Source organism: Clytia hemisphaerica, unplaced genomic scaffold (genome assembly GCF_902728285.1).
Source record: "Clytia hemisphaerica strain Z4C2 unplaced genomic scaffold, Clytia hemisphaerica genome assembly, whole genome shotgun sequence".
Taxonomy (NCBI): Eukaryota; Metazoa; Cnidaria; class Hydrozoa; order Leptothecata; family Clytiidae; genus Clytia; species Clytia hemisphaerica.
Window position 1 is genome coordinate 1,279,155 of NW_027103551.1, and position 26,394 is coordinate 1,305,548.

Here is a 26,394-nt window from a genome sequence, read left to right on the forward strand (position 1 = left end):
GATAGGAGTGTTTATTATTCATAAAAAGAGATATGACTCAATTGAAAGATGTAATCTGGGTAAGAAAATCTTTTCCCACCTTTTTACCTCTTTTTGTTTCTATTTCTATAAGTTGAAACTTTTTCCAGACGTCAATTTTCATTTATGCAATTTCATAGTATAGCTAGCCATTATATATAATAGCTACACAGACTTGCCAACTTGAGAGATGTTTAATATTTTGCGCGAGATAAAAATTTAGAAGCAAAACCTGAAATCTTAGCTTGGTTTCTATTCTATGATTTTGCGAAATTGGAAATTTAGAAATTTTTTCAAAAAAGTCGGTAAACTTTTTTCTAAAAATCAGAGAAAATTAGTAGGGAGACCTTCGATTCCCAAAAAAATCAGAAAAACAGGAAAATATTTCTCTAAAGTAATTTATACCCTTTGTACTGTCAACTGCTCTAACTTGGGACAATAGACCTTTTTTTAAAAAGGACGTCCTGTTGAATAATTATGTACTCCAGCCATAAAAACAATGATAGAGCCATGCATAATTACTTATCATGCATATTGTAATAATTATGCATGGTTTTATCTCTTTTTCTGCTGGACTACATAATTATTCAACAGGGTGGCCTCTTTGAAAAAAGGTCTATTGATATCTGGTCTGTATTTTCACTTATATACTGTTGAATCTCTTCGACAACAAATTTGTTTTCGTGTATTTTTTAATACGCTGTTCATTAAATTAAGTCAAATCAAATGACTTTGGTTTGGAGGTTCGGTGAAATGGTGGCCGGATTGCCGTCCCATGTTTTATCAGGTAGTCCCAAGTTAGAGTAGTTAACGGTACTTTCTACTTTCCTGCAGAGAAATTTTGGTGGCAATAATGTAATCTTTTTCAAGGATCAATCAAAACTCAGATCGCCAACTTTTTTTCAGTTGCTCACAGGCAGACAGGCTCACATCACAGAGGCCCAAAAGGGTGGGTTGTCCCAAAATACTGTTTCAAAACAACTGAATTTTATCGAAAATTCCTACCTAAGGATTTTTCACAAATCATTCTTGACAGTGAAGCTGCTTTGTTCATGAAATTGAGATTTTGCCTGATTTTGCTTGTGTTTTTAACAAAATTGGTCAATGTTCTTGATTTTATTTATTTTTCTGATGTTTTTACTCATTTCAGAATCCATCAGGTTTTGAAGATTTGAAAAAGTACTCTTCTAAAAACAATGATTTTCTAAGAGATGCTTCAGCAATATTCTTTGAAAGGTATGCTATACTTTCCCTTGGCTTAATGTCAACAACCCACACATGGTTTTAAGGAGCAGAAAAAGAAAGGATGGGTTGAATAGGCTTTGCCAGAAAAAATTGAATATGGGGTCGGATGATATAACAATTTTCAGTGATTTACCCTCAGACAAAGTGACTTTTGCCCCCCCCCTCCCGGACATAGTGACTTTTGGCCCCCGGACAAAGGGTTTTATCCCTGCACACAAGGCAAATTTTGATAATTTTTCGCTACCCCCCCCCCCCCGGACAATATATCCTCGTACGGATATTTTCTGGAAGAGCCCAATGGCTGATTATATATTTCTAATGTGGCTTTTACTTCTAAAAAATATTTTTCTAACAGACCTATTTTCCTACCTTTCTTTTTATTACTATCCCTAAAAAGGATAACATAATTTGGAGGAGGTTGTCAACATTAGACCAGTTACTCCATTTGATTTTGTATTTAAGACATACATCAGTTCAACCTTTAAGTATGACAGTATGACATCCAGGTGTTAATATGGAGAAACCAATTTGTAAATGTGTTATGTTATTTGTAGGTTTTTATTGTCCTTGTATATCCTTATTTTTGTTTGTAGTAGTGTATTTTCTATCTTCGACACAAAAATATAGCTAGATACTATATATTTTTCAATTATAAACCTAGGGCCAAACTTGAACAAGTTTATGCTGAAGGGCTACAGAAGCTTGCAACTAAAGCTAGAAAAATATGCGGTGATGCGATTGGGTAAGTGGTACTAAAGTTAGTTCAATATAATTCTTTACTCACAGAATATTACTTATTATCCTCATTATTGATATAAACCTTCACGGCAGTATGATGGCAGTTGTTGATTCTTTGTTATCTATTTCTCTCACTGCATAGTTATGATACAGCAATGTTGTATTTAAAAATTATTGTATTACAGGACATTAAGAAAATCATGGGAAGAAATAGCTTCCCAAACAGACGCTGAAGCAAATTTGCACAAGTATGTAATGATATATTTCTAGTAGAGAAATGTCTTTAAAAGTAAACTGTTCTAATAATTTTATGTCATAATTTTAATCTTGCTTTATGCAGCTTTCTACTATCTAAGCAAAAGATGTCATTTTTATTACCCCTTAAATCTATTTCTCTGGCCGGAATGGGAATTATAATGACAAATTGATTGTTTAGCATCAGGCATTTCTACAGATAAATCAGGAAAACTTTTTTTCAGATAAAAATGTGCATATAACGACTAAGTGTTTACATCTGTGCTATTTTTCCTTTTTCAAATTTCATAAGTTGAAAATTTTCCCTTTATTTAGAACTTTGAGCAGTGACATTATCGAAGAAATTACAAAACCACTGAAATCGTTCGCTGAAAATCAAAAAGAAGCAAGAAAAGTGGTTAGCTGTTTTTTCCTTTTTCATACATTGAATAATGTAGACAGGAAACCCGTCCTGTTTTTTTATAATCTGATGTATACAGGATGGGTATAACCTGTGAGGCAGATTTCTGCCTCAAAAAATTTACAGTGGGAAATTCGAATTTAGCGCTGTCCTCACTTACTAAAATAAAAACCAAATTTCGGAACTTGCGCTTTCTCTAAGAAAGTGTGACCAGTAAAAGAATAACAAAATTTGATTGGTTATGTTTTCAACCGTTATTAGCCTTGTTAGGATCTGGGAAATTCAAACTCTCAGCCCATACCATGCTATATATTTCGCCATCAGTATATAGAATAAGAAATCATACCATGCATCTCCAGGCTATGACTAATGACGTGTGCAAAGTTTAATCTAATTTTATTCAAGTTCCCTTCGTTTTCATTGATTCTGTTTTTCCGCTATACTATAATACGTGAAGTGGTGTAGTGAATTTTTCATGTCTTACATTCTGTATGTCCAAAAAAAGCAGACAAACCTTTATTTAAAAAACTCGTATAAAACTCGACATCTTAACTGGGCTAAGAATGATTGAAATAAGATTAAAATTCTCTGTTTAATCAATAGACATTCTATTCCTAAGATGATTTAATAGGTTTTCGAGATTTTTAGGCGTAAACAAGTCATACAATTTTGTATAATCTATGACTATTTTACTTTATATAAAAATATGTCTGACTTTTTCGGGACACGTTGTATGGGATTTTTTTCTCACAAAATTTTCTTTAGGCAGAACATATGGTTGATAAATCAGCAAAACAATTGACAGAGAAACGATCCAAAGAACAACAGGTACCTTCTTCACGTATTTGAATTTTATTTTAATTTTAATTTCGTGAATTATTTGTGCGGATTAGTACTTTATTACTTTATGACTACCTTAAGGGAAGAAATTTTGTGGGAACTTAATTTGGCGGATTTGGTCAAAATCTGCCAAATAAAGTTCCAGCCAAATTCAATATTTTTCCGTCATCCGCCAAATTAAATTCCCCCCAAATTTAAATTGCTCTATTTATTGCTCTATTCATCCCTAATGTGTGCTATTTCAGGCTTTAAAACATGTTTTTCCATTTTTTGACAAAAATGTCCTTCATCTGCCAAGTAAAATTCCTGCCAAAATTTCTTCCTTTAAGGTACTTGAAGCATTTGAAAAATTCACCAAAGCTCATAAAGTTGTTGAAATCTTCTTTTATCAGGCAAAAAAGCAAGCTTTTTCTAAGGCAAAAGAATCTGAAACTTACACAGTACAATTGGAAACGTCAAGAGGGAAAGCTATCTCAGACAAAGAATTAACAAAGGTTGGTGTGTTTATGTAGTGTTCGAATTTTCATCTTAGAAGAGGCCTGTCTCAAAACTCACCGAAATTCCATAAACTTATTACTGTATAGGCTAAGGTTTATTTATCAGCTAGGACGAAACACTTTGCTTTGAACAATTCAATTTAAAAAGCACTGTGGCAAGATGTGGAAGTGGATTCAGTTGGCTTTTGGATACGTTAGTAGGGGGCCCTCTTAGTAAACCAAGCAAAGTTATGCTGTTCTCTAAACTCGATTGTTTTTTTTTCTCTAAGCTCGATTCGAAATGTAAAAAAGCAGAAGAGTCTGTTGAGAAATCAGGTAAAAATTATTTTTCTTTTTACAATTATCCAACATTGTTCTGTATAGACCTGTTTATATATTACGTTACGAACATCACCTGCCTCGTTTTGAAATTATTGTCATGGTGATTAACTCACTGTGGATTTTATTAAAACTACTTTCTATTCATAAAAAAATCATTTAATGTCTCAAGGGACATAATCATCATGGTAATTGTTTGAATACGAGGCAAGTGATGTTCGTAACGTAATTTATGAAAAGGTCTATATTTGAAATTTTTTAAAGTTTTTTTTATTTTTTGTAGATTTTTTTAAAACTTGTATGAATAGCTTTCGTTGAACTGAAGATAGAAATAGTTTTTTTAAAAGCTAAATACTTTTTGATTTCAGATAAAGATTACATCACAAAATTGGTTGATGGCGAACGAGCGCGTTTAGATCTCGATTCTTCAATACAAACTGCGACAGATGTAAGTAAAACTATTCATTATTTTCATCAAGCTTTCTCGTCTTCAGTGAACTAGGCTTGTAAGTGATTTAGAAACACTTGACTTTCTAGCGACTAATTTTGATATATAGTAACATTGTAGCTTTTTTATTATACTATGTTGACAAGCTTTGATATAATGCAATCTATTTTTTCGTAAATTTTGTACTGGATGTAGGTTTGTTTTTGGTATCTATTTGCAAGATAAACTGCGTGTCACTCGGATGCCCGTCCGAAATTTTAGTTCTAGTTCTATTAAATTATCACATAATACATAAGTATATTTTCGTGACTTTAAACATAAGGCATAAAATAAAATAAATAAGTTAAAAACATTAGCGCAGATGTTGTTTAGACGCTGGTAAAAAGATTAAAAGCATAAAAGTAGGTGTGGACTCAAAATATCAAAAGCCCATGAAAGAGCTAAGACGAGAAAATTTAGTACCATCAAGAAAACATCATTACGGTATATCTGTTGTGTTCTTGTGATACGATTTTTATATTTTTTTCTTTGTAATAGACACTGGAGCAACTTGAAGATGAGAGAATTAGTTATTTCAGAAGCACTTTGACGAATTTCACAAATTTCTTTACGAGTGTAATGCCCAAGAAAGACGAGGTACTAAAGTTTGATTACATTTATTTTAACTATTGAGACATTTTTGTTGCCTTTTATAACGATTTTGTTCGGTTTACATTTTCTCTGAAAAGACCTCTTCTTTTTCGCAAATATGAATAAATATGTCTAAATCTCATTTTGCTGTGTCGTTTCAGTGTTATAAAACAATGGACTACAATATACAAAACATCAATCCTGGTGCTGACATACAAGTTTTGGTTGAACAGCGTGGGACACCAAGACAACCTTGTGAACAACTATTATTTGCCAGTTATGTGTGTAGTTCTTTGTGATATTTCCGGATTAATTGAATTCTGTGCCCTAACTGATAAAAGCCAATTTTGTGTGCACTGATTTAGATCGTTTGTTATTTTTCTTCTAATTTCGTGTCGACCGAAAAAGTCGGTGTATTGTAATTTTGATTGCTGAACACTGATTATTTTATTTTTCGTTTGTATTTAAAAAGGAAGGAATTGATATAATTTCCTTTGTGTTTAAAATGTTCTAGGAAGAAGACTTAAGCAACCCAATGGACCACGGTAGACGGAAAAGTGCGCTCGAACGAAAGCGTGAAAAACTCGCACGTATCATACAAGGCGAACGGAAAGCGAAAACAGGTTCCTTCTTCATTTTAGAGTCCTAAAGTAAAGAAGAAAGCTTTTCAATTGACAACTGGAGAGTTTGGAATAGGTTTTTATCCAATAGGCCTTATCATAAATTTCGAGTTCAACAACTGCCTCGTTTTGAAACCAAAACCAAGGTGATTGAACCCCTTGAGTCTTCAAGTGTTCATTTTATAATAGGGTACTAGACTTTTTATGAATTCCTTAAGTAAGCGTTGCTCGTCGTTTTCTCAACAACTTAAAGAAGTTATTATCTACTGTCTTTGCAATAATGACTCCAAACTTTTTCCCTCATTTTTGTTGACAGGTTTGACACGATTGAATTCAGTTTATCAAGACACGCCAAGTTTTAGTACAAAAGAATCGCAACAAGATGTCGGCTTTAAACTAGAGCATGTGAGATTTTTTGTTAATCTTTTAAGTTTCCCAGGATAGAAAGATACACTAAATTACTATGGTGCTTTTTGATTGAATGTGTATAAAAGAGAAGAAAAAAAACCTTTAACTTTTAAACCTCCTCCCAAATGGTTTCAAAGATTAGTTTTTCGATTCAAAATATTCATTTTTCAGTCGCAAGCAGTGATTGACATGTTGGATGCAAGCATATATCGAATAAATGTGGCATTGGCGCAATTAGACTCATATAATCCGCCCGAGCACCCGTTGGCGCCACATATTACTGAACGAAAAGATAAACAGGTATAGTTTTCCGTAGGGAATTTCCCTTCTGTTCACTATTTTTCTCAGTTTAAACCACAAGTTGATGCTGGTCGATGTTGTGGTTTCAGAAGATGAAAATTGCTCTGGTCAGCCAAAGTGCAGTACACAGTGCTGAGGAGTCCCGATAAGGACGAAATACATACACCTGCTCTGCCACCCAAATCTCCTGAATGGATATAGATGTGCATAAGTTCTTTGTAACATCTATTCAATTTTCATGAATGGGCTCTTCCAGAAAATGTCCGTACATGGGGGTGGAGGATATATTGTCCGAAGGGTAGCGAAAAATAATCAAAATTTTCCTTGTCCGGGGTAAGTTTGCTCTGTCAGGAGGTAATTTCGGTTTTCCGGGGGGGGGGGGTTAACTGTTGCTTGTCTGGGGGGTAAAACCCGTTGTCCGGGGGCCCAAAAGTCACTTTGTCCGGGGGTAAATCACTGAAAATTGTTTTATCCTCCCCCCCCCCCCATATTCAAATTTTTTTCTAGAAGAGCCCAATGTGTTATACATCTGTTTTCATTTTTCCCTTTACTAGGGCATTGTAATTTGTTACCTTCGGATCCCTATTGGTTCATTTATACCACGTGATGAAAATGAAGATGAGAGTTTATACACAGCCGCCATGCCGGCTGATTATAATAACAGTACATATGGAAGGTTGAGTTCAGGTGGTGATGGTGATTTTGATGATGAGTTCGATGATATTGATCCTGAATTCGAAGAACATGTGGATTCTGTAAACACAACCGGTGGACAAGGTATGAAAAGAGTTTTGCATAGTTTGAGCTGTAAGGTAATTTTGAGCAAATCTTTAGTGCTTGCTTTCAAAACGAGTTTTGACTTTTGTGTACAAGAGGTTGAGGGCAAGGTATTAAGTGTCCTTCAAAATATTTTTAGTTGACTAAAAGATTATATGACAATAAAAGTTGAAAACTTTTAAGAATAGATATAGGTAGCAGCAGTAGTAGTAGTAAGTAGCTTGGTCATAGGGTATAACTTTATACCACCCATTGCACAAACACAACAAACAAGCCAGGAATAAAGTGTTCAAATACACCAAGAAACTTAGATAAAAGAGACATCACAAACATTTTAGCACTGCTATGATTTTTCTTTTCTTACGCACAAACAAAACATACACACACACGCTTTAAAGCTCCATTTACACATACAAACTACATATATAACACCCAAACATTCATGTTAACCACATTCAAAACTTAACATAAACCTACAGTAACATTAAACTTTAAATTAACTGCAACCACTCCATATTGTTAATAGAAGATACAGATTGGATTGCATTCAACCTCCTTTTCTATATTTCTATTAGGAAATAACATACAACAAGTCGAGGAGGAGAATTGTAAGTTTCTTCTGGGTATACATGTTAAGGAAACTAATTTGGTGAGAATTCATCTTGGCGAATGAAAGATTTTTTTAACTTTCGGCGAGAAATAATTTTGTAAAACGGCAGGGTAAATTGGTTTATTTTGATTAAATCAAGCATTTGAAATGAGATTAATTTTTGAAAATTGTGAAAACTCACTGTTGGCGAGGTAGCAATTTTGGTGAGAACTAATTTTGGTCAAGGTTAACAAAATTCACCAAAATTAGTTCCTTTAAGAAATGTACCTTTGTAGAAAAGTCAGACCTAGCAATAACATTTAAAGAAACGCTTAAAGTCTTGTAAAATCATCTAACATTTTATTTAAATACAGTAGAGTCTCCTTAACTCGAACAGGTTTTATGTTCCATTCAGTTAACAATGCCTCATAAACCTTAATTCGAACAAATTTGTGTTCCCCATGCGTGTTTGAGTTATGGAGACTTTACTGTAGATACTTTTCCTTCATATTAGATTTCTTTTAAATCGGAACTGGAACGGTCGAGTATCGTTTAACATACATACATGAACAAAGCCACCGAAAGTGCTCACAGAGTATTTGTGTGATAGAGGTCAGCCTTAATTCAACTTTTAACAACCAACTTATATCCTGATTTTCATTTTTAGGGTATTCAGCGATCGATCAATGTCAAGCTGATTACGATTACGAAGCTACTGAGAAAGACGAGCTGTCAATCAGAATCGGTGACGTCATCAATGTAACATTACGTCATGATGACGGATGGTGGAAAGGTGAATTGAATGGAAAAACTGGTTTGTTCCCAGAATCCTATGTACATCAGTTGTAGTATACATATAGAATAGAGCGTGTCAGTAAGAAGTATAAAATGTTAATCAGCTTTTTTCTGTTTGATTATTAGACTTTTACTAGATTTCACTTTGTTGAATCGGTTTTATGTACACGTATTTTTATAAGAACAAACTACATAAGAACATAAGGCTAAAATAACATCGATAGCAAATATCAAAACTCAAAAATTTCAGATGTTCTTATAAAGAAACGTGTAACTGTAAACACTTACAAATTTGACCTAGCCAACATTATTTTCTTTGATCAAATGTTTGTGATTTTCTATCGCAAGTGAGGAAACAGAAAGATTTTAAACGTGATAACGAAAGTATTCCTGCTATAATGCTTTGTACAAATTGAATGAGGTAATAGGTCATTTCACAGTCGCAAAGCGTTGTGGGTAATCAGGACCTCTGCACTAATAACGACTTACTATCGGTCCAATGTTTTGAAAAATTTTTTGCGTCTAGCCAACAGAAATCCGTTATGGAGGGGCAATCAGTCCTGATTACCCATGATTCATTTCACCTGTGAAATGGCCTACACGCTTTTTCTTTTATAAGAATAACTTCTATAAGAATATCAGGGCGAGATTTCGGGTTTAAAACAATAGGACTATTGTTTAAAACAATAGAAAAATTAAAACAATGCTCACCCTCAACAAAAATACACTATTCTTATGAAAGAAAAAGCGTGTATTCTTTCTCTGGGGGGTGAATGGGAGTTTACCAATTTTTCTCTTGATAACTCATTTTATTTAGAGGACAATGTATAAGAATTTATAAATTTTACTACAGAAACATATTTTTTAACGTAAATAGATAAGTAAGGATTTTAATTTTTTTTTTCGTCATTCTCAAATAATTATTCATTACAATTCATTTTTCTCGCTCTCTTTGTAATGATACTTTAGTATTAACGATAAAATAGTCTGTCCAGTAATGCATTTCCCAGAAGCCAGTACATAAAACAGTGTATCTGGAGTGTATATGTTGGAGAGATTATTCCTTGTTTAAAGTGTTTTTAATTTGCTAAATGTTAAATTGGTGCGAAGAAAAAGTTTCGAATACTTCAGGTTTTTCATAGCTTTCTTGAAACATAGATCATGTGTTCAAACTGTCAGAAGATGGTTTTTTTTGCTCACTTAGAAAGAATTTTTTGAATGTCTTAATGAAAAAAAAAAGGTGTTTACTAAGGTCGTAACTTTTTATAGAAGTAATTTCTACTGTATGATAAATTTGTTTGTTTTATGAAATTATTTCCTTTTTTTTTATTTAAGAAAATTTCTAATATTTTTATTTCTATATTTTATAAAACATAATGCTAAAAATTGAATGATTGAGCAATGTTTCAAATTTAGTTCTGGAGAATTTTGAGTAATTTACATATAAATTCGAGCTGAAATGCAAATGCCGAGGTACCCCTAACTGTCCTAAAACCTCCGGGGGCACTCATATGATCCAACCCACGGCATGTGCCGCTCTTAAGGGTAGGTTTTCAAGACCCTTAAAATGCACTGCAAGGGGTTTCTTTTAGCTGGATACACTGTAAGGGTGTGTTTGGGAAAAATCTGATGTATCTTTAGTAGTTTTGACTCGCATCCGTTTGTGTGTCCACATTTCAGGCTCATTTTCACGTGGCTTCACCAAAATAAGATATGAAATCAAACTACACTGTAATGGTAAAAAACGTTCGATAAAGTGCACTGTAAGGGTACCTTTTCACTGATCAAGGGCTACACTGTAAGGGTCCGATTTTGTGAGCCATTTTCTTTGGCGGCACATTCCGTCGTTTAGAAATTGAGTGCCCCCTCCCACCGGGCCTAAAACTGGATTATAAATGGCTGAAAATTGGTCTTGAGTATATATAGAGAAGAGTTTTTCAGAATCTCAATTTCCAGTGCTGAGCTTTGCACGTTGGGCCCGAGAGTCGAAATTTATTCGTCATATATCTGTAATTGTGCATTTTTCAATTTAGATCTAATTCACATTCACAATTTATAAAAGTTTGACGAAATACAGAGTGGAGTCTCTTTAACACGAATGTCTCCTTCACTCGAACAAATGTGTGTTCCCCGTGCAGGTTCGAGGTTATGCGCATCCAAGACATCCGAAACGTTACCATTAAAAAGAATTTTCCTGAGTCAGCAAAAATCTGTTTTCATCGGAACTATCAAAATCATTATTGTTGATCTCATCCAAATTTGTTTCACCGTTGTCACGGCAACAGTAACAACATCCAAACAAAAATGCCAATGATAAATTCAACAGTCCTACCATTTTGAAAATAACGTTACCTGATAACATCTCATATCCAAAACCAAATATGATTGGTCCAATGCTAAACCCAATGCACCAATAAGAAACAAAGAATAGTTTTTCACTGATTAGACCATCGCTATCAATCTTCAGACATTGCAATACGTTGGGATATAATAATGCCGAAAAACCAGACAGAAGTTCTAACGGTAACAGAAACCAAACCATTAGACCGGTTTCCATATAACCGAAATACAAATGCCGTATAGAATCCATTGTAAATATGATGATGAACATCTGATAAACATCCAACCGCTGACAGAGTGACTTACGCAACATTTTCAAACAAGTTTCAGTGATTTTATGAACAGCAAAAACAGATCCGATTTGCATAAAATACGCGTTGAAGGATGCTAACCTTATGGAGATAAAGGCGTAATAAGAAGCACGTGTGAATCCGGAAACGATCATTCCCGTAATGAGTAACGATTTTAAGACGAATGGACATTGGATATCGGTGTGCCGGTTATCACTCCAAATGTTGGTCGACATTGAGGATCCTTCAAAATGATTGAAATCTAAGAAATACAGTACAAATAATGCAAATGCTGTGAATACGATAAACATGTAGAAGACGATTTGAAAATGGCCAATGGTTGGATTACAGAAGATAACAGAATCTAAAACATATCCAACAAATACGGTGATAACAGCTGCGGAGATCTTTGTTGAAACGTGATATGAAGGTTTTGAGAGCTTTTTGTGGATAGTTTCTGGATACAATAACCGGTTGTGTTCGAAGTAGAAATAGTCTGTTGTGGATTGAAATAATCTGGCAGCAACAATGACAATTAGTACGATTAAGAATGACGATTCGATGTTACCCCATTCTTGAAGAACGCCAAGAGATTGATCGATGATTTCTCGCATTGCAAAAGCTTGATTTGATGTTTTGTAAACGCTGCTCTGGGTATTTGGAGTTTGGTTACCGGATAAGAATATTTTGGATGTATTAAAACTTGTATTGGACGTTGTGATTACACAGTTGACTAAACGATCACGATTTTTAACCCATAGTAACGGAACATAAGCCACAAGCCAAGATCCGATCGATACTAACATTACACTATGCTTAATTTGTGTATGTCTTACAATAGCGGCCCATATACACGACGATAAGCATGACGTTAAAAACATTAACGTGTAGATGGTGCCGATCTGTGAATATGACAACCCATGGTGATGTAATATTATTGATAGGAATGGAAACAATGCTGAAAATGAGCTGTGTAAGAGGAAATAAAACAATGAAAGTCCACCAAAGAGACCATCTTGTTTTTCTTCGTAAATCGAAGTTAAATTGTTATTGCCGTCACTTTCACTTTCGTTTTCAGAGAAATCTTCTTGTGTTTTAACTTGTCTGAAAATGGTATTGTAAGGGGGTGGGTTGTTTGATGCCATCGTCTGTAATGTTTGTGGGCTGAAGTAAAAAAATTAAAGCAAAATCATGATGTCAAAGCTGATTTAAGTCAGCGAACACTGTAGTTGGCTGAGATTTCACGGATATTTCCCTAAAATTTTACTTAGGATATAAGCAGCCTTCAAGCATTTTCCAGCCTTGTCAATCTCTCAATCTGAGCATCTCCGAGCCAGTTTTTGGTATTTTGTATGCTTATAAAAAAACAATTAATCGAGTCAAAACAAGTCGTTGCTCTCCCCTCCAAAACAATACGATTATCTTTGTATTGGTTGAAAAGTTACTGAAAAAACGCCTTAACGCCGTCAGAGATATTACAAAAGCTGAGAATGAAAAAAATATATCAGCAAGCAAGAGTAGAAGAAGGAATAGTTCTTGTTCTTCTTCTTTATTGAGAAACAAGCACGTTAAACATGGAAAAAAATATCATACCACTTTTATCTTCCCATGATTGAAAACAGCTTTATAACAACACTGTTAAATTTCATTTCTGCGACCTTGTTTGCCCCATTTCAGTTCAAAAAGTTCAATATTAGGTCAAATGTAATAACATTACACCAATTTGATTTCTTCATTTGCGTTAACAAAAGCCATACAACAGTTTCCATGGTATAATGTGAAAATTTCGTCTATGGTATTTACTCAGGTTTTTCATTATTGTTCCTTTATCTTATTAATTTTTCGCGTGATTCATATTTTGTAAGCATTGTAGTCTAATAAATATGATTTTCACTTTAATGCTAAAATTTTCATCTCGCATTTATTTCTAAAAAAACTGCACAGTGGAAAACTTTTTCGAGGTACCTTGTATGTGATTTTCAACCGCAGGGAGGCGGTCTCGGTTTCTTTATAGGGACGATATAAATGAGTTTGTTGTTTGGGTCCGGCCGCCATGATTGTTCTAAAGAAGGAAAAATAGTATTATTAGTGAGGTTTCGATCCAAATTTGGTACGTCACTTTGGATGACACAAGTAATAGAGTGAGAGAAAACACTACCTTTGTGACAGTGGTCTTCGAAGGCTATATTCCACATCACTATTCTTTTCACACTATATACTGTATCCTACCTAGACAATCCTATCGTCTACACAAGATCACTAAAAAAGGGAATAGTTTAGGAGAGGCGTGATAAATTCAGGTGGAGTAAGCAGTGGCGGTGATGTTTACAAAACTCTACCGCCACTTTTTTCCCGTAAACCGCCCTGACGCCCTAACTCTTTCTCGCATTTACTTTAAACGGACGATAGCATCGTCTATATCCTACCTCGAAGTCAAAAAAGCAAAATTAAAAAAAAATTGACAACTAAACTTTTTCACACTTTCAGCATGATGACATTTCTGACAGTAAGGTGTCACAAAATTGACATAATTATTTCCAATACAAATTAATTTTTTATGTCAAATTTATTGTGTAAACCGTAATTTATTGAAAATATAGGATAAATAAGCATTTTAGATTCAGGAAACTTTTTTCTAAAGCCTTTCTTAGAATAAAATAGCTATTTATAAGAACAAATGGACTTTTCGGTTTTGCTCACTCTGGGCATGATGAGTGAAGTCATCGAAAAACTTTCTGTCAAAAGTTACTCTTAGTTTTCAAATAAACGCCCCCCCCCCGCTTGTTAATTTTTCGAAAATTTTCCAACCCCCGGACCTTATTAGGACCCCCTCCCCCGTTTATCAATTTTTAAGAATTTTTTCAGCTTTCAAAGAGAAGGTCCCTTAGGCGAGACCAATTTAAATTGTTGTTCTACGGGCAGATCATTAGAAAAATATGGGTCGGTCGGTCGGTAAAATAAAAATAAATTTTTCATTTATCAGGGTTAGGTAAGGTACTGAAAATATTTTCCAAAAAAATATCTGGATCAAAAATTCACTTTTTTTATCTTCGATGAAGATCACAATAAAATTTTAGTGTATGGAATGCTTGATTTTCTAAATTTTTTGATTTCTTGAAATAATTTTCAGTTTTATTCAAATTTAATTTTAAAAAATAACTAGTGTGTAAAATATATTGTAGTGGAAATTCAATATTATTATTTTTTTGATTTTAGCAAAAATAGGGTCTGTCGGGCCCGTAGAACAACAAATTAAATTGGTCTCGCCTATATTCTGCTAAATATCTTGATAGGTATTATCTTTTTGGGGGGTTTTCGTAATTACAATTTCCAACCTCCACCCCCGACAATTAGGTCCCCTGTTTATCAAAATTTTGAAAATTTTCCACCCCCTCCGTTTATTCGGAACCTAAGAGTACCATATGACAAGGATCTTGTGACCTACTAGATCAAAAGTTAAGGGGTGGTACAGGAACAGCTCCCCCCTAGTTTTGAACCCCCCCCCCTAAAAGCCTAGTATATGAATAGGTTAAAGAAACTTGAAAGATCAAGTTATAGACTTAAAAATGTAGTTGCAGATATGGGTAGTAATCAGATACTAGTTTCTTAAAGATACTTGGCCCTCCCATTATTTTCCCAACCTTTTGAACCATTGAACAGATTATTTTCCAAATTTTAAGTACCACCTTAAAGCAAAAAAACTTAGTAGGAATTAGTGGATGGACGAAAAGAATATCCATGACGAAAATTTATTTGATGGTTGTATGATATTTTTGCGCGAAAATCTTTATTACACAACCTAAAACTTTTTGAGGCCTAAATTAGGCATGAAATGTTTTTTTGGCATTTTTTGGGTAAAATTTCTTTCCGCCAGAATTTCTTCTTTTAAGGTAGATATTAATGAAACAGATTCTGGTTGTATAACACCGTCATAACATTTGTGTGACGTAATAGAAAAAGAACATCAGCTAGGTATGAAGTTTTATTTCACTAAATTCAAACGTCTACAAGTGACGACAGCAGACATATACGGCCGTAAACAAACACTGTTAAGTTAATTGCGCAAATAGCAATAAAGGCCAAAACGGAAATATTTATCGTATGATTATCATATTTTCTTATAAGAAAGTGTAGGCCTTGTTTCCTAGCGAAACTAAGTAAATCTATTCAATCATGAGTTAACGGCTATTCGCAAACCCAAAAAATGAAAAATTTGGTTTGTGGAAAGGTACTGGCTAACTTAATTCTACATCAAAAACAGAACCAGAATCCCTATTAGAGTCAGAACAGCAAAAGGATATAGGAAGTTGTTGTTACAGTCGAGTCTCGCTAATTCGAACTCAAACGGGGAATTTTGTTCGAATTATAGAGAGATTCGAATTACAGAGAGATTCGAATAAGCGCGAGTCTATTGTTTTAATGGCAAACCAGGGGAACGTAAAGTCGGAATTTAAAATTTGCATTATAAAGTAGTTCTGTCGGTTCTACCATCTAAAGAAAATTTACCTTAAATTTTCGAAATTGGTATCTAGAAATCGAACACATTCAGGTGCCAATAGTCGGTTAACACAATTAGCATTCATCCATTAGCATTATCAGTTCCTATAAAACCAGCAATTAGCTGTCGCTATGAATGCCCCGCTGATAGCAGATATTAGCCCAGAGGAATTTAGCCATGAAGAGAGCAAGGGAATCATAATCAGACTGTAAATTGGTGAAATGAGTCTTCATAGAAAGTGCTCAATGTTACTAGAGCTGTTTAAAGTTAAGAAACACGAGCCGATGCGGTTAAAATTTCCTCAATAAGATCCATACATAACGAAAGTGTTAATCTACACTTTCTGATGCAAAGTGACCTGAATAAAACCATTACTGTACAGGTTTCGCAACATGTTAAGAACTAGAATGATATCAAAGTTGATTTTCTTCAATCACCAGATAAAAATATTTGGAAAACCCAAACATAAGAATGTGTACTGTGAAACTGAAAGTGCTTCCCTCCCATAAAGAAAACATAATGCAGATTAAAGGTGAATTCCAAAATGAAATTGAATGCATTCATTTGATTTGAAATTTAAAAAGTAAGTAACTTTGGACTGGTGGCATACTGTAGATATAATCTATTTGTATCAAAGGTTACAAAAAATTATCTGAAAAACTTTAACAATGTTTATACGTGTTTCTGCAAAAAGTTTTCAGTTAGCTTGAATAAAATTTCTTCATGGTTACTAAAGATATAAATTTGATACACGTTTTTTTTTTTTATAAGGAACACGTTTATAAGGAACTCGAGGCTGAAAATGGTTCAAAAAATAAGGAATTGTTAAGGAACTGCTCAGGCTGAGAATAAGTGAATTTAAATTCCTTATTGGGACTAATTTGACCAAATTTTGATCTTTCAAGGGGCAAAAAGTTCAAAATTTCCTATGTAGTAAGGAACTTTGAGACTGAAATTCTCTGTAAAAATAAGGAACTCCAGGCTCAGAGCGAAGTTAAGGTTCCTTATAAAAAAAAACGTGTAGTTGCTCTCAAAATTGGCAGTTGAATCAGATAATTTTAATAAAGTTATTAATTTTCAGGGATTAAATTTGTCGGATTTCACAGCCTTTGTACTTTATTTACAAAAGACCATAAAAATAAAATCCTAAGAAAATCTGAAAAGGGGCCTTCAGCAAAAATTGGTCACCATGAAAATATTAAAATAACATCTAATCCGCCACTGTACACAATTTTTTTCTATCGCTGTAATCCACTTCCACTTCCCTGGCAAGCAAGAAAGCGGAGATTCTTCAACGAAATGACTGTTATTTCAGACACCGTGTCCTGTTGTAACCACCGTCAACATGGTTAAAAACTTTTCACTTCACAGGTGGGTACAACATTGTGTTTGTATTTTATTGGACGTCTGGTTCTAAAAAGTCAAAAAGTTTGTTCAGTTTTGATTTGAGCAAAGTACGCTCCTACGTTACGTTTAACATCAACACGGTACAGTGTGCAGTGGTGGTATTAGTAGAGAGAGTGTTCAGCGTTCGAGTCTGTTCATAATATGTGACAAAACATAATTCAAATTGAAATTACTCCAATAGTGTGTGTAATAATAAGCTTTTCTTAGAAGCTTGAAATGTTTTGTCCCAGTCTGGAATTCAGGTAACTAAGCTGAAAATCTTTGGCGTACATAGACATCAAAGTACCGTTCTGGCACAGTGGCATAAACATCGTGCTTTATAAATTGTAGATACTTTTTCATACGCTTATGTATTTTGTACTGTACTGACGATGACGATAGTCGAAAAGCTTTTACAATAAATTGAACAAATTTTTGTTTTCTTGATTTTTATCGAACATTACTTTGCATGGCATTAATCATTCATCATGGCATAAACATCATTTTCAAAGTTTGCTAAAACTTTAATATTGGCGTAAAAAATTATTCACAAAATAGCATCAAATATATACTCCATAATCCATCGTTTTTTCGGCTTTTGTTCCGCTTCTGTTTACATTTTTCTGCTCGCTGCTTCGCTGCTCCCCATGCTCAACCATTTTTTTGCTGTAACACTGTGCTTCAAATGTCCACGAGAATTAATCAGTTCCATGTTAGTCATAGTATATTCTCATTGGCATGTCTCACTCACTAAATCTTCTGTAAGAAACTCAATGTTGGTATCATCAGTTTTTAGCACGTTTTGGCGCAAGGATTACTCTTTGAAAAATTACTTTCGGCGCATGCAATATCCATATATAGGGTACTGGGTTCAGTAGGGTTTCGGTAGAGCAGCGTATAAAACTGTCCAGACACTGTCAGACTGTGTGTGTAAAACACACTGTCATTCATTGTACATTGATTGAAGATGTCATCCATTCTGACGACAATCGTATAAGGTTTGATCCAATATCAGTAGTTTGATAGTTATTCATTCAGTAGCAAACAATGTCCCTCAACTAAATCCAGTTTTAGTTTTAAAAGATATTAACCAAGCAAAAATCTTGTGAGCTGCTTATTGTTTGTGAAACCTTTAAACTGTGTAGACTGGCAGTGCAAACGGGTGCAAACGAGACTTTCGATTTCTCGCTTTCACAAGTGCTCTGTGTAAAATGCACGAAAGTTAAAAAAAATATCACGAAAAAAACTGAAGAAACAACATGAATCATGAATATTTTTCTGGCGAGCAAGTCTTTTGTCTTTTGACGTCCTGACTTCAATACTTTTCAATTTTCCTCAAATCCAAAAACGTAAAGCTATCATGACAATTGAGGAAAATGTGACGTCATAGCTCATAGTTTCAGAGGCAATATAAAGCATCGGACAATCAGATCTGCATGACCATGAGAACATTTCTTTCAAATTAAAACTTGTTGTAAACAGTTACAGTTCTATTGCAATGGATGATTTGATTTGTTGGCTTTGGCGAAGAGGGGGAAAAAAGCTTTTCTAATCTATCTATTAAATTGATCGAGTGATCATTTTTTCACTTCTTCAGTTAAGGTACCGAAGAAATACTCTTCTTTTACCACCCCTGTTTCGCTTGCCATACTAATATATACCCTGTCACTTTCTTTTACTAACAAGAAGGTATGCGGTACCATAACTTCTATAATCCTTGTATCGCTAAACCCTCGGCGTTGTTTTACCTGAGGAGGGATGCAGAACCTCTCTAACACCCCTGTCTCACTAAATCTTTTAGAATGTATTGCTCGTTGGAGGAGATGGTGAAGTATCGCACCTTTCTAACACCCCTGTCTCACTAAATCCTTTAGAATGCATTGCTCGTAGAAGGAGATGTAGAGTGAAGAATCATACTTTTCTAACACCCCTGTCTCAATATACTTTTTTAGAATGCATTGCATTGCTCTTTAGAAGGAGATGTGAAATGGAGTATCATACCTTTCTAGCACCCCTGTCACACCAAACTTTTTAAGCCTTTTAGATTATTTTACCATTAGTAAGAATGTGGCTTGAAGAACAATCTCAATGCCGACTCTTCAGCTTGACTACTAAGTTTTAATTCTACGATTCAGCTTCAAAATTTATTTTTAAGGGGTTGATGGTATAAAATTGGGACTATTTTCCTGATGGGTAGTCGGTCATTCATAGGGGTCACACATACAGTATGTACGCAAAGAATTTCCAAATAATTGACACCCCCTTCACCTTGTACGCAATATTTAAAATTAGAAATGACGTCATTCGAACAATTAACGTACGCTTTTGCTAAACCCCCTTTTCCCTCTTCATTGTGTACGTTATTTAAGCCGAAATTCCATGAATTCAATGATAGATAAGCGTTTTAAGTTTTTAAAAGGATCTGGGTATAGATTTGAAAAACGAAATGGAAATCTTCCATATTATTTTGCATAAAAGCTGTATTTACAATTTTGTGAAATACTTTTTTGAAAAGAAATATTTGGTTTATACAAGTTCCTTGGTTTATAGATGAATAGATGAATTTTGGTTTTATTATTGAACATATATATACGACTAAAATGAGAAAAAGTAATCTTTAGGAGAATCTTATAAGATCGGGTTTGTTATCTTGTATTTGGGCTTTCAAATGTAATATGTTGGTTTTGGAGAATTATTTTTCAAAAATTTTTGAACACTGATTCTTTCATCTCTCATATCTACATAGATGAATGACTATTTTTGAATAACAAATTAATAACGTTATGTTTTGAAGGTCCAAGTGATATTCATATACTCATTCAATCTTTGAGGGATATCTCATCGAAATACAGTAAATTGTATTGTTCTCTTTTCTCTGGACTGCTATCAATCCAAAACCGTAAAACACTCCAGCAAGTAATGGTCCCGCAAATAATTGCGACATATCGCTTATGTATTTGTAGAAAAAAGAAAAGTTAAGCAAGAACTTCTCGACAATCAAATAAGTTTTCCGTTTTTTGTTTGAACTCTTGAAAAACTCGAGTGTTTTGGAAAGGAATAGAGCTCTGTGCTTTCTGCCGAAGCAGGAAAATATAAATAAGCTATATATTTTGGAAATTATAATGACAACAACTATCACGAATCGCGCAAGTTTATGGTATAAACAAACATGATCGGTCGTGACAGGAGCTAACAAAAACTACGATTGTTGGCGAAAAACAATAGTTGTTCATTGAGCTCTTGTTAGTATTGTCATACGATATATCTTATAGAATTCCAGTTTGTGAAGCTAGATTATTAGAAGCAAGTTAGTTCTTGGTATCAAATTGCAAGACTCGGTCTCGTTTTATCGCTCATTTTTAAGGATAAAAAAATATCTCTGTCTGTAGATACACGCTTTTTTTTTATAAGAATGGTGTAAATCCATTTCATCATGGATATTCTTAACTTTTTCGGGAAAATCATCCTAAAATATTCTTACAGCATTCTTAGGTTAGGATCCTAATTCAGACTAGATTTAACATTTAGTACATACGTCTCAAAATTCCATGATGGTGATATTCTTAGCATATTCTTAATTTTTGGCCATTTTCATCATGGACATTCTTATAAAGTGTATTCTTATAAAAAAAAGCGCTATTCGCTCAGAGATACATATGCAAGCGAATAAAAGTAAAGAATGAAACATTGAGTCAATGATAGCTGCAGTACGGAGGAAGCTAAATCTAACATCTAACTATTCATGATATTCATGACGTAATGTTTTCTACGATAATACCCCGGTTTTAGCTAGTAGTGGCAAATTTAAACTAGACAAAAAGTTATATAAGATTTGGCACTACTGGCAAAACCGGGGTCTTTCCGTAGAAAACATTGCGTTGTGAATATTGTTGGACGACTTAAACTTACCGGCTTTATATTTAGCTACAATCTCCCTCGAAATATATTGAGATTTTAGTGTACTTTAACGTTTTTCAGAATTTAAAGTTCGGGCGAGAATTGCTATTTTAGCACTTCCACTTTCTTCCATTGAATATTTCGATTTTAGAGGGGTTCGGTGGCTTCTACGCTATATTCCAAGCCTCATTCGAGCAAATTTGAGCTTTTAAATCCTGAGATCCTCAGGTCTTAAGTCTCATGTTAAAACTCTACTTTCCAACTGTAGTTTAAGGCGCTTAAAAATCAATTGTGGTGTTCAAATTTACACCGGGAACTCCCCTTTGTCTCAAATATTTAGTGAACGATTGTAGCTGTGTACTAAGGACTTGTCTAGAAACAGACCCGATATCTATGGAAATTTCAAAACTTATTTTCGTAGTACGCTATACATTATACGTAAAAACACACTGGTACAGAATAAATAACGGCTTGGCGTTGAAATTATACACCTTCGACGTAGAGAAGTGTCGTTTTTAACTGTCTGTGCTTTTGCAATTAGAACAATAAGAGATATACAAAGGGGAATATTGTTGTGATGAAGTGTCCAAAAACTTGTATGAAATTTGTGTTAGTATAAATCAATTATTTGTTTACTTTACAAGAAACAATAGATGACAATGTCTGCAAAATAACCGCAATCTTATCGTATGCAGAAATAGGATGCAAGCTTCATTGTGTATTTTGTAGATCATATTTAACGGAAAATCGTTTCCTTCAGATAGGAAGAATTTATTTCGGTTACGACAGACTAAGATAATGTTTGCATAGAGGTAGAAGAGAGTTGATCTATTTGCTTTAGAAGAGTAAAAACTTCCTCTTGAGGTGATGTTTGAATCGGGAACAGTAGCGTGGTGGGTCGACTAAATTTCGTGCAAACTGGGGAGACAATTTTAGAAGATTTTTGAAGATTGTTCTCTCTTTTTGGCCGAAAACTGCCATATCTAAGGTGTGAAAGAGCAAAGGGGCGCTAAAATTAGCAAACAGAGGCGTCTTTTTGCGCCATTTCTATTTCGGCGCCGCCCCTGCCACCACACTACTGATCTGGGAGCTCTACAGAACACCAGTTGGAGTTTCTGTAACTTGAGTCCGCACGGGGAAATAAAATTAGTTCGAGTTAAGAAAATTTTGAGTTTGGGAGTGAGGTTTATAAGACATTCTGAATTGAAAGGACTATAAAACTTGTTCCAGTTAAAGAGACATTCGAGTTATAGAGATTCGAGTTAAAGAGATTCCACTGTATTTGATGAATTTTAATTTTAACCCGATATAATATCAATAACGCCTATTTTATCTTTTTCCTTCATCATCAGGGAAAAATCAAAATATAATATAGCCGCATTCTTTTTCACCGTTCAACACATTATATTCTTCCTTTCATAGGTATAACGGAGATATAACAAGAGATTCAAAAGATTTAAAAACAAACAAGATACGAAACAGAAAACAACGAGACCCTACAACGATGTGCAATACTAAACCAAAAAGTGAGACCACGACAACAACAAACAACAATACACAAAATCTTGATGACTTCCAACGTCAACTGTTAGAATCGCACAACAAACGCCGCCATGAGCACGGCGTATCACCTTTAGAATGGGATAACACGCTAGCAGCTGAGGCTCAAGCATGGGCTGACAAACTGGCCAGAGAAGAGAATCTTTATCATTCCTCTGTTGATGTCAGACATCATCTCGGAGAAAATTTGGCAAATAATAACAGTAAGTTGCTATTTTGTTTTCATAAGTGTTTAGGTATAGGTGTCATCTTGGTCATAATAGAGAAATCTAATGGCAGAGATGCTTTCTACACTATACACTGCACAATCTTGTGAGGGGGCTTGTGAAGATCTGTGGAAAAAGCTCCACCGCGGTTGTGAGACAGGGGTGTGATAAATGTCTCAAAATAAAGTTGCTGATTAAATTACGTATGTGAAGGCCGAAGGTTGATTGCAAATTACTAAGTATGTATTGTATAGAAAATAACTTTTTCACTTCGAATATTTAGTGGTGTAATTCATACTCTGTTTCTCTTGATATTTTCAGGGAAAATATTCACAGGTGAAGATGCAACAGAACAGTGGTATGGAGAGATAAAAAATTTCGATTATGAGCATTCAGATCATTTTGAAGTTCAGACAGGACATTTTACACAAGTTGTGTGGAAACATTCAAAGAAAGTTGGAGCTGCTATGGCAACCAGCCAATCAGGTTGGTTTCTACGTTTTTTGCTGAGAAAACATTTTTGGCTCTTAAATATTGCAACATATTTCCCACTCTAGAGCCCTTATTATTGACTTAATAAAGGCGATCGGCTGAAAAAAACCCATTCAAGTTGTCTTCAGCTGAATTGGCGTCGACCTATATTCATTTAAAAACTTTTTAGACTTTTGGTGGATTCTTGCTGGAACTCAATTGACCAACCAGGCCCTTTTTTCGATATTTCAAGAAGCGTGACTTGAAAACATTGGCGATAGTACACAAACATATTTCATATTTTGACGTTTCTTCGAGAGTCACTCTCTCGCTCAAAGAATACTCCCAATGATGCAAACTTCATCTTTGTTTTGGAATTTTCACAGGAAAACATTACGTGTGTGCAAGATATGACCCACCAGGAAACATGCGAGGTGTTTTCGAACGAAATCTTCAGTTGATGGAGGACGTTGAAGAAGAAGTTGTGGAAGAAGATGGTACAGTCGAACGAAAAATGGTCAAACGTCTTAAGAGAAGATTAAATGATCCATTGAAAGATAAAACCTTAGGTAAGTGTGGATTTTTAATAGAGGTTATTAAGAATAGCAAAAAAGCAAAAAGGTACTTAGGTTTGAGAATGTTGCACAAAATTATATGCGAACCGATCCCCCAAGCCCTGACCCTTCCTACCCAGCTAGAACTCAATGTTGTTTCAACGTTCATCTAACATTATAGGACGTTGTGAACGTTAGACAAACGTTAAAACAACACCCGAAACAACGTTTTGTGCCAGCAGGGTATAGAAAGAATTAAATTTCGACGAAAAGGATCCAAAAGAGAATTTTGAAAAGATTTCCTTCTTCGAAAGACTTTTTCGTCTTCATAATTTCAAAGAAGTTTTTGAAAAAAATAACTATGGTGGTTAAGATTCGATAGTTTAAATGATCTGACTCAAAATGAAACAAATCTTATTTTTTAGGTGTCATTCAGCATTCAAACACATTGGAGATAGAAGATGAAGGAAGAGTTTCATTTGACCACGTGTACGAGGAAGCGAAAGAGACCGGAGGTATTTTTGAATATATATCTATGATATAGGATGCACAAACAAAAATGTAAAACACTAAGGGTTTCTTACCTCCCGCAAAAAGACCACTACAATCATGGTCAAAACTGGTGTCGATGACCCTTTTCCACCGGCAAGTCCCCCCTCTCCCACCAAAATCAATGTTGGAGTTGAATTTTTGCACGTTCACAAGACTTGCCATCAACATTGATATTGGGGAAGGGGGTAGACAAACAGTTCTGTCCAGGATTGTAGATCATACCGTCAGGAAGAAGGAACCCCAGAAACACTAATAAAATGAGCAATAATAATTAATAGATGAATTTAAAGGAAGCGGGTATAAAAACATACACCAAGAACAAAAGTTCAATAGTTCCTTAGTCAACCCGGGAGAAAGGGGTACTAGGGTGTTGAAGAATTTCGTAGTATGTGTGGACCGAAACTCCGGAAAATCTCAGAGCAAATTATCCCAAGAGAGAATTTTTTTACTTTTTGTTGTTTTTGTAACATTCGAGTTAATGCATAACATAAACACCGCATATTCCAGTAAGACACCACCCTCCTATCTAGTGACATTTCACTTCGTCTTTAATTCCTAATATTTAGATAAGTGATGAATCTTGATGACTCTAGACTAGCAAGCGTCTGTCTTTCCTTGGACACAGGAGCGCGGGAATAGTGCTAATAAAGAGTTCTTATAAATAAAGAGTTCTTATAAAAAATAGAAATTTTCGCAGGAGAGTGGTTTGGAAAGACAGTTGTATTCAGCGAACATATAAACATAGATCCCATTACAAGCTTAAGCTGCAGCGAAATACAACGACGTGGTTTACTAGTCTATGATGACTCGCGACCACGTCAATCCTATAAGCTATTCATCTTCTTCAAATATTTAGTTGACGATGGTCTTTTACGACAAACAGCGAGCGTGAACACAAAAGGTGCACCACCCAAACGCACACAACCAGCATACGCCGACAATGATTATTTTAAGCCTGGTAAAAATTATTCGGTTACTCATAACATCTATGGCTTTTGAATGAATTCTTGTGTTGGAGATCAATAATAACTGTGAAAGATTGGATTGTAAATATTTTATCGGTGGTTTTAACAAATATGATTGGTTCGTCAATTCATGATATGGACCATTGCAATGACTTCTGACATTACATCACGGACCCAAAAGCTGATTGGTTGTAAGTGGGGTAAAATCAGTCAATACGTCACACGTTACAACCAATCAGCTGCTGGATCCGTGGAAGACATTGCAATGGTGCATACCATGAATTTCACGAAAGAAAGATTGAAGGTCAAAACGAGATTTAAAATCTATGCAAAGAAGACAGGTGTCAATAATGATGACCATCCTTTCCATAACTGCTGGAAAGAAGTGGAGGAAAGTGTACATAAAGAATAGCTTATAACGCTAGAACTTAAGCAAATTCGAATGGGCGCTTGTATCTGAGATGGAACAGAATTTTTAAGTTCAATAAATATTATACGTTGTAGTATTTTAAGACATCATGTTTTTCAAATATATATTCTTACAATCATTATTGATATCAACTTGTCAATCTTTATATACCTTGAAAATTCTTATGACAAACAAAATCAGTTACTTTTCATCGAAGAGAACGAGAGTAAATGAACCAAATTATGACATTCACTGTACACCTTATCGAGTTTAAGAAATATTTTTGGCAAAACCACACTGGTCAATTTTTACCATTTTAAGCCTTGTCGTAGACGACGCTATCGTCGGTTAGAGGTCAGTAAACGCGGGAAAATGTATATGCGCGGAG

The 26,394-nt window shown here is 34.6% G+C and overlaps 3 protein-coding genes across 4 annotated transcripts; 2 read left to right on the forward strand and 1 right to left on the reverse strand.

Moving 5' to 3' along the window:
* Positions 1-8: 8 nt before the first annotated feature.
* Positions 9-9,095, forward strand: LOC136800201 (nostrin-like). 2 transcript variants are annotated; one of them, XM_067056822.1, is made up of 17 exons: positions 9-59; positions 1,169-1,254; positions 1,925-2,005; positions 2,187-2,249; positions 2,572-2,653; positions 3,422-3,484; positions 3,889-3,990; positions 4,263-4,308; positions 4,680-4,759; positions 5,297-5,395; positions 5,551-5,670; positions 5,904-6,012; positions 6,326-6,414; positions 6,589-6,717; positions 7,272-7,494; positions 8,070-8,102; positions 8,751-9,095. In XM_067056822.1, the coding sequence occupies exons 1-17, from the start codon at positions 33-35 to the stop codon at positions 8,930-8,932; spliced, it is 1,614 nt and encodes a 537-aa protein (XP_066912923.1). In that variant the 5' UTR covers positions 9-32; the 3' UTR covers positions 8,933-9,095. The 2 variants fall into 2 exon arrangements, with proteins under 2 accessions (XP_066912923.1, XP_066912924.1); XM_067056823.1 differs by lacking the exon at positions 8,070-8,102 and having other exon boundaries at positions 8,751-9,094.
* Positions 9,096-11,057: 1,962 nt separating this feature from the next.
* On the reverse strand, positions 11,058-12,653 carry LOC136800100 (major facilitator superfamily domain-containing protein 6-like). The gene has a single exon (XM_067056710.1). The coding sequence runs from the start codon at positions 12,651-12,653 to the stop codon at positions 11,058-11,060; it is 1,596 nt and encodes a 531-aa protein (XP_066912811.1).
* A 10,061-nt stretch (positions 12,654-22,714) lies between these two features.
* On the forward strand, positions 22,715-26,217 carry LOC136800211 (uncharacterized). Its single transcript, XM_067056831.1, has 5 exons — positions 22,715-23,052; positions 23,377-23,541; positions 23,913-24,095; positions 24,506-24,595; positions 25,489-26,217. Exons 1-5 carry the CDS (start codon positions 22,794-22,796, stop codon positions 25,629-25,631), a joined length of 840 nt encoding a protein of 279 aa, XP_066912932.1. The 5' UTR covers positions 22,715-22,793; the 3' UTR covers positions 25,632-26,217.
* Positions 26,218-26,394: the final 177 nt, after the last annotated feature.

Coding starts and splice junctions, on each gene's coding strand:
- LOC136800201 (XM_067056822.1), top strand. CDS start 33: ATGACTCAATTGAAAGATGTAATCTGG. Junction 3,485..3,888: donor AACGATCCAAAGAACAACAG/GTACCTTCTTCA, acceptor TTCTTTTATCAG/GCAAAAAAGCAAGCTTTTTC. Junction 7,495..8,069: donor AAACACAACCGGTGGACAAG/GTATGAAAAGAG, acceptor TATTTCTATTAG/GAAATAACATACAACAAGTC.
- LOC136800211 (XM_067056831.1), top strand. CDS start 22,794: ATGTGCAATACTAAACCAAAAAGTGAGACCACGACAACAACAAACAAC. Junction 23,542..23,912: donor TATGGCAACCAGCCAATCAG/GTTGGTTTCTAC, acceptor GAATTTTCACAG/GAAAACATTACGTGTGTGCA. Junction 24,096..24,505: donor ATTGAAAGATAAAACCTTAG/GTAAGTGTGGAT, acceptor CTTATTTTTTAG/GTGTCATTCAGCATTCAAAC.
- LOC136800100 (XM_067056710.1), bottom strand. CDS start 12,653: ATGGCATCAAACAACCCACCCCCTTACAATACCATTTTCAGACAAGTT.